Below are 8,355 nucleotides of genomic sequence, written 5' to 3'. Positions count from 1 at the left end.
TGACAAGCCTGTTACCAGGTATCAGTACAGCCAGATAATTACACACCACTGGGGATCGAAGTGTGCAGTTCATTCTTTGGATAACCTCGCTGCTATCAATTCTGATCTTGTAAAACCAACATCTCTGATGCAATGAACAATATTAAGTTGTTTTACAGTTTAACTGAATCTAAATCCCTGTGGCTAATCCATAGGGAAGAGGCACAGAGGTATAGAGGGGAAATAGACCATCTATAACAGAGCCTTACTAAGCTTCATGGACACAAAGCCTGTTCAATTACTAACCCCTTAACATAGATAGCATATTTGATGTAAAAGAGAACATGAAAAAATACTAAAAACTAGGTCTAGGCACACTGATTTTGATAGCATTAGTCTGTTAGTACTTATTACCAAAGCATTTATTAAATTGTTTCTAACCAAGACATAAAAGAGTAACTGTTGTTTAAATCAGTCAGCAATATTATGTTCTAGTAAAATATGTGCAAGTATATAAACACTTTACACTTGCTTTCTACTATGTATTTGTTCATCTGTAAAAAAGCAGCTTCATCTCATCCTCAGCTAAAATTTTCATCTTCATATGGAAAAGAGAATTACACATATATAAGCACACATATATGCATATATATGTAGGTATACTTTATGAATTCAGGCAAGTGCTAATTATGCCTGGTTTTCCAAAGCCCTGCAGAGTAGGTACACAGCAGGGGCAATGCAAAGATCCCCATACTGTCTTGCCAAGGGGCCTTTAGTCTCACCCAGAATGACCATTTCTGATGATAAACCAGCATCAACCTAAACCACTAACAAGCTTGGCTTGCAACACACAGAAAACAAACACCTCCAAAAGCCCAGACTTTAAAAGTCCTAATCTACACCAAACCCTTAAAATACTGCAATGCACCACCGAACAGATCAAGCACTACCAGCCTAAAAGGACTTTTTATAACACAGGAAAAACACTTCCTCTTGTGTTTTTTTGTCCCTGGGAGTGAAAGGGTAGTTCAAATTCATGACCTTACCGCTCCAACTGATTACAGTGAAGAAGCAGTTACAGACAACTGACAAATCCCTTCAAATACGGAAAAACAAAGTAATTAGTGATTCCTATTTTAGGATGTTGGATAAGAGTTGGTGAGATAAAAACAGTAAAATATCATTAATGTCTTGTAAAAGGGAAGCTGGTCTTCTAAGCTACAAATTGTGTCTGACAAAGGGGTTATAAAACCATGCACCCTTTCCCAGTATTGTGCACTAGTATTCCGGTGGCTGAAACGGGAGCAACCGAGTTTGATGCCCATTTTAAAACAGGAGTTAAACTTAGCTGAACCTGTCGATATAAGCAGGCAGGACAACAATTTTTGAAGGTGGAAGGAGAGCTGCATTTGACAGGCATTATCAGGATAACCAATGGAAACTGCATGTGGACATGACGTTACAACATTGTTCTACTCTGAAAAGTGACTGCATGATAATCACACACTTCTTAAAATATACTCCCTGCTCGATTTCAGGTATAACTTATTTGGTGAGAAAGCTTTGGCTTTTTATTTTTCATGAGATACCAAAACAAATGCTTCCAAAGAGTGGCTAATGAACACACCCAAATAAATTTAACAGGACAGACAATTAACTTCAGAAATTGTCTTCAGCTTTTTGCAATGGTGCACCTTGGATGTAGCTGCACAAGCATGACAGAGGGCAAAGTGCGAAAAAAATTACTGCTTCTTTGTGCGAGCGAAAATCCAAGACCCCTATTTCCAGATTTCAGATTGATTTAGTAAGGAGAAAAATTTTACCCGTAATCAAGGTCCACTTCATTTGGAAGATGAAGAGGCAGTACACGTGGAAGCCAACAAGGTTGTGCCAATTTTCAGAGTACAACTGTACATTCTGGCCTTCACACACTGATCTAGTACATGATTTTAACAAGCTGTTATGCTTATTTCACACTGCCAAACAGTCCAAAATGGATTAAAATAAGTTATTTAACTAGTTCTGCTGATAGAGGTAATCCTCTATATTGATTGCAGCTTATTTTCTTAGAACGGAAAAAAGTCTTTAACATTTATCAAATGTGAAACAACACAAAACTTTAAATGTTTTGAATTTTAGATAATGCCTTCCAAAATTTGGTTTAAGTATAGTTTTCAGTAATATGAAAACTATTGTGAGAGTACTTTGAAAAGAAAGAAAGAAAAACATTTCCAGGATAACCCCATTGTCAGATGTTCAGAACTTTCTCAAAAGCCTCCATTTGGGCTGAAACTTTCCATGCTTGGTCTCAGCCCAAAGGTGCACTTTGTAGACCTGAAAAAGGAAAAAAGGTAAGTAAAAAAAAATAAAACGTGCTGAAACATCCCCTTGCCCAGTTTTACTTTGGGTATTCAGCACTTAACCATGAAGGGGATACTGAACGGTAAATGTAATATATTTAAATTACTTTATACCTTGTTATACAAAATCACTCACACATTTCTCACTTAAAGGGTATTTTGGTAGGCACTTTTAACATTTTTCCTGTTTTATTTGCACTAACAGAAGTACAGGGCATTAAGTTGCCTAATGCATCAAACTGCGCACTGAATAGTTTACTGACCAATAGACAACTCAATCTTGAAATTACATCCTGCTTCATTGTATGATTTAGCATCCGAATTAAATGACCACAAATATTTGCAGAAGAAAAGGGAAAACTTTATCAAGTAACCTCAGGTTAGAGGCATTCTCTTCTAAACATGCTGTAGGCCACGGTGGGATTTCTTCAGATTTTTCTAAATTTAAAAAGGTTGAGCTCCCATATCAACTAGCTAGCTCAAGTATTTTCTAAAATATTGCTATCATAATTCCTTAAAAAATATGTCTGATAACAGAGAGCCACCACTGAAACAAAGTCTTTGCTTTTTTTTTCACAAATAATGCATTTTCTTTTTTTCCACCAGCCTGATGATAAACTGTTGTCTTTCTGGCGAAGCACCCAGGCCATGAGGTAGCAGGCTGTTTCAAAAATCACCCTTAGATACATATTTAGATGGAGAGCTTCGCTTGCTTTTCTACTTTATCATAGTAAGGGGCAGTAGTGAAAGTCGCTTCACTGTTAAACACATCATCATCTTAAAATGTCCTTAAAGTAGTAATACACTCAAATAGAAACAAAAATAATGCACCTTTGCTTGTCATACTGTAGAAACAGAAACCAAAAGGACCAATAAGTCTTACTGCGCTCTCTATTGGGCTTCTGCAAGAGGGAAGGAAAATCAGTTGTTGGCCTGATACTGCAAAAAGCCAAGTGCTCTCCACTGTCAAATCAATGAGCATTTCAGCATGCTCTTCACCTTTCAGGAATGGCCCCTCTTCATTACAGAACTGTTTAACAGCAAAGGTAATGTGACATCTCTTATGCAACACATATTTTTACACAAAGAAATACATACACACATACAAACAAAAAGTGTATTTTTGCTTTTTTGTTTTTGTTTTTTTTTACCTAAATGCAAACTGGATGAGGATCCATGTGATGAAAGTGATGGCGGTGGCGTAAGTGAATGTCCTGGCGTTTGGCTTGGCAGAGGCATGCCTATTGGACTTGGAGAGGAGGAAAATCCCAGACTATTGTAAAATGGCTGCCCTATGGGTGCTAGGCTGCTACTAGATCTTTTGTACAAGTCAGAGCTAGTAGATAGAGAATCTCTCCTTGTGGCACTACTACTTGCAGAACTGCCAACTGAAGAAGAAATAAAAAGACCCTAATTACACAGTGTCAACTGAATAAAACCTATCCAACTACAGCTGGGCAATTACAGATGCGATCACAACAATTACAGCAATCGTTATGACAAAGACAATTACTGTGATAACCACACATGCTTTTAAAGTAAATCTAAGTGGGTATAAACATACCACTGATAAGTAACTTCACCAATGCCCATGTCTTTCAACAATTCATTCTAGACCTCTGACAGTAATAGTGCAGTACTCTGTTTTAACTGCCTGGCTTTGGGACAAATATGGAACTTATGAGATTAGATTACACTGTCACTTTATAGAATAAATTATTCTAAAAATATTTCCACTAAACTTTGTTTTCACCATATATTATTAGTCAGACAGTGATACCTGATATCAGGAAAATGGCTAGAGACAATTGGTTGCTGTTGTAAGAGGACAGAAAATAACCTATGTTGCTGTTCAGCTGTTTCTGAACTTCCTTGTTTGTGAACCCCTCACCTGTAGGAAAAAAAAACTTACTACTTAAAATTACCTATGAGAATTATGGTTCTCTAAGAAGTGTTTTGAAAAGGTATTATAAGGAAGGAATAGTCAAAGACGATGAGAAGCAGAGTAGAGATACGGAAATCAAGGTGAGAAACTCAAAATGTAATTTACTGCTACCAGTATTTCTGAAAGTAAAATTAGACTAGAAACTTGGATAACAGTGTATTAGTAAAGAACTGGTTATCCTGCACAGCATCATTCAGCAAGGCGATGATCAGTCTAGGATAAATTAGGAGAACAATAAGAAGTTTTTAGAAATGTTAAATTCTAGTATCTGTTGCATACTAGTGAAATGTAACACTAGAGTGCCTATTTTGAACACTGGAACATTATCATACTCCTGAACAAAACCAAGATTATGGTAACAAAGATTTTAATTTTGATAACAAAAAGGCTTCTTAAGTTTCTTAATTTGGAAATTTGATTTCTTCTTCAAAAAGAAAAGGTCAGAATTCCATAATCTTACCCTTACCTTCCTACTAAAGCTGGCAGCATGGACCAGTATAAAGGTCACCAGATACTTCCCATTTTAAGACACTAATTTGTTTTCTCACAATGTTAGCAACTTGGCTAATTTTTTTCATGGCAGGTATCTGCCATGAAAGGTACCTGCTGGGACCAAATTTTTCAAAGACATTCTTCCCAAACAGCACTGCCATTTCAGAAAAACAGGCAAGGAAAGCGGCTTTATCCTTAGCAAAATAATCCAGCTCCTTATTATTTGAGAAATTCATGCTTTCATGTACTCAGACCAACACGCTAGCAACAGGAGACCTTCATTTTCATGCTCTCCTTGAGCTAAAAAATCTTAGCAAATTCACAATTCATACAAGTTCAGCACAGATCTGCTACAGACTCACCGCTGAAAATTTAAACTCCTGCCCATACACGGCACATCTGAGATGGCTGATAAAGGTTTTCCCTGCAATTGAACTTCTAGGTCTCTGTGTGACATGTCAAAAACAGACTCTGAAACTGCTGTCCAAGGTTCCACCTTGTGTTCAGAATGCCCATCAGGCTGTGTGGAAAGCAAGTTTTCTACTTCAAATGCAGAGGAGACAAAAGCCAAATGCAAGAAATAGACCAGGGAAAAAGAAAAAAAAAACCAAAATCCAACAAACCAATAACCAAATCAGAACCAGGAGGAGAGAGAGGGCAGACAAAGGAGCCAACAAGGAGACTGCAAGAAAAACTGGCAAGCATTTTCAAAACCAGTGGGACTGAGGATGAAAAGAAAGTAGATCTGAAGGAAAAAGTCAGGCTGTAGAAGGTATTTGTGACTGTGGGGCAAAAAGACTGGAATAGTAAGATGATGACGATGGGAACATCACACAGTACAAGCAGAAACAGAAACAGATTTAGGAGGAGAAGTGGGAAAAAAATGTTGCCTGGAAACTGGGAAGGAAGATAGACTAGAGGAGAAACCAGAAGGAAATATACTGGACTAACTAGGTAAGGAGATTCAGAATACGAAAGCAAAAAAGCAATTTAAGGCAACAGTTGAAAGATATCTCAAGATTTGAGACTAGATCTACAGGTTCTGGCTCAGCTAGTGAACCACATGAATGTTAATATAACCCTACATGACAGATTGTTATTTTTCCAATAATGAAAAAACCTAAACAAACTTTAGCTTTCTTTCAGGGTTTCTTACCGAGCTAAATTACTGCAGCTTAACAAGTCACTCTGAACCAGCTGAGCTGCATTTTCACACACGCACACACAAGCAAAGCTCACAAACCCTACAAGATAATTTGAATTAGCTTACCCCTCTCCACCACTAAGCTAATGCAATTATTTTACACTTGTTACAAGCCAGAAGTAGGCACCTGAAAAGCTGCCATAGTTAATCTAATTCTTCGCTCCCTGTTAAGCTGCAGTAACTTACGCACCTAAACCTTTAAAATGGAGTACAAATAACCTTGTAACAGAAGAGCAGACACTGCACGTTACGTACAGGCATTTATGTGGTATGCTTGCCTCTTCCTGTTTTTACTTCGTTGTTCAGTCATTTAGCTAGAATACGCTCACCTTTGCATTTTTTTGCAGAGCTATTTTTTTTTCCTCCCTGCAACAACTGAAAACATAAGGCAAGATCTGTATTGCCACCTGTCAGTCTTCATGGCTATATTTTAACCGAAATTCAATCTTTTCAACACACTGAGAGGGGATTTACAAAGAAGCTGAAACTTTGGCAGATAAAAAGTTAAACTTTCATTAACACATTTGTGTAAGTACTTCTCTATGTCATTCAATTCATATATACGTACAGCTCAAGAAATCTTAAAAAAAAATCAGGAAGCATTTTTAAGTGGCTATTATGGCAAGTACAATTTATACTTGGCAGAAGGGCACTTTCAATATACTTTTATTCCAATAAGCACCTTTCATCAGCACTTCTCAAACTGCAAAAGCACAGGCTTCCTGTTTCCCTGTGGAAACTACTATGCTAATTAAATCACCTAGGATACTGCTCTAAGATTTCAGCATATGCTGTCTATGCTGAAGGCTTTGTACAAAGCTTGGAACTGACCTTTGCAACAAGAAAAAGGCTTAATCTCCTGTGTCAAAAAGAACTATACTGATTCTTCTTAAGCAGATACAGAACTAAAATTTGTATTGTATGGAAGTCCTTGTGATAATGCTGGATGAAGACTTTTATGACTTACTACTCTACCTGCAGTCTTATAATGGGTGCACTGCATTATATATGCAGGTATCATCACTGTCTAGTGATGAAATTAAACTGTACCTAGAGCAAAACACAGCTGCTAATAATTCATTGAAATCCTTCAAGTAGCTAAGGACAAAGTATATTACATAAAATACAGCACTTGGATAGCACATTTACTTTGTAAATAAGATTTACCTGGTGTGGTATTATGGAAAATTAAACCCTACATGACTGAGTAGCCTTTGCATTTTTAATTTATTTTTCTCAAATTAAAGACGATATGTTTAGTCTCCTATTCCACTCTTTAAAATCAGATATTAGAGAGGATCAATGTAAAACTTCATTCTAATTTCCTAGCATTAGTTTTGTTGAATTATAATACTTTTTCAGAGTATTTAATGAAAAGCAACACTGACAAATTCTCTCTGTTCATACACAGTATATCTGAAGTCATTATTCACCTCCGCTTAGTTACCAAATAAGAGGTATCATGTTTTAACACTAAGGGTATGTTTTTCCTTCTGTTTTTCCATCTATTAAGCTATCTTGTAATCATCTCCACTTTTTACATTTCTTTCAAAATTTAATTTTGTTTCTAATTATTTCCTTTAGGGCATTTAATTTTGAAATGAATACTCTTACAGTACATAAATTTCTCCCAATTTCTACCCATCTGCAAGATACCTAAGATTAAAAACAGATTTCATTAAAATAATAATAAAAATAATTATAAGTAATACAGTAATTTAAGAGATTAATACCCATGGGAAATACTCTTTAGAGAAGAAATTTGCTTGCCTTACTAACACTGAATCTGAAATCTAAGAAAATCCACCTTGCATGTTTACAAACTGTGCAAATAAGAAATTTCTGCTATAGAGCAAAAACAAGATGGCAACATTGATTTTTTAATTTTTTAAATACAAACAGGTTGATAATATTTAGGAGCATCTGTTGAATTTAAGACCCCACACTTGCACAGAACAATTTAGGCTTAACTGTATCTAAGATTAAACCTACTAAAGTTAACAAGGGCTATTCTTGGGTATTAAGTCCTTCCATTTTATAAATCCTATTAAAACTTTTACGGAAACAAACACTTCAATATTGGATCAACTTTAGAAGTCATACGCTATTTGACTTTTTAAAAAATTAGGAATTTTCCTGACATGAAAATTACAACAAAAGAATGCATCTCTCAAACATCACCAATTGTTTAAACAGAGAGTGAAGATTTTATTAAAAATAAAAAAGTTTGCTAAAAACAATAACAATTTTCTGGGGGAAATAACAGTGTGTAATATGGAAAAGCATTTTGGAATTATCTCTAACTATAGGATATTGTTCAAAAAATGCATCTTGTATACAGAGCCCAAGTGAATTTAACACAGTTTTTCTTTCCC

The 8,355-nt window shown here is 35.9% G+C and overlaps 1 protein-coding gene across 5 annotated transcripts in view; it reads right to left on the bottom strand.

Annotated features, from left to right (window-relative positions):
* PUM2 (pumilio RNA-binding family member 2) overlaps window positions 1-8,355 on the bottom strand; it is a 44,417-nt gene that overhangs the window by 11,590 nt on the left and 24,472 nt on the right. For 4 of the 5 annotated variants that reach the window (XM_010136935.1, XM_010136936.1, XM_010136932.1 and 1 more), the window contains one exon: window positions 3,491-3,727. The exons of the other annotated variant lie outside the window; for it this stretch is intronic. In XM_010136935.1, the coding sequence (XP_010135237.1) occupies window positions 3,491-3,727 (237 nt within the window). The remainder of the gene's footprint in view (window positions 1-3,490; window positions 3,728-8,355) is intronic. 5 annotated transcript variants of the gene reach the window in all.

This window comes from Buceros rhinoceros, unplaced genomic scaffold, assembly GCF_000710305.1.
Source record: "Buceros rhinoceros silvestris isolate BGI_N320 unplaced genomic scaffold, ASM71030v1 scaffold32835, whole genome shotgun sequence".
NCBI lineage: Eukaryota > Metazoa > Chordata > Aves > Bucerotiformes > Bucerotidae > Buceros > Buceros rhinoceros.
Note: the sequence above shows the minus strand (reverse complement) of the source record. Positions and strands in the feature narration are given on the sequence as shown.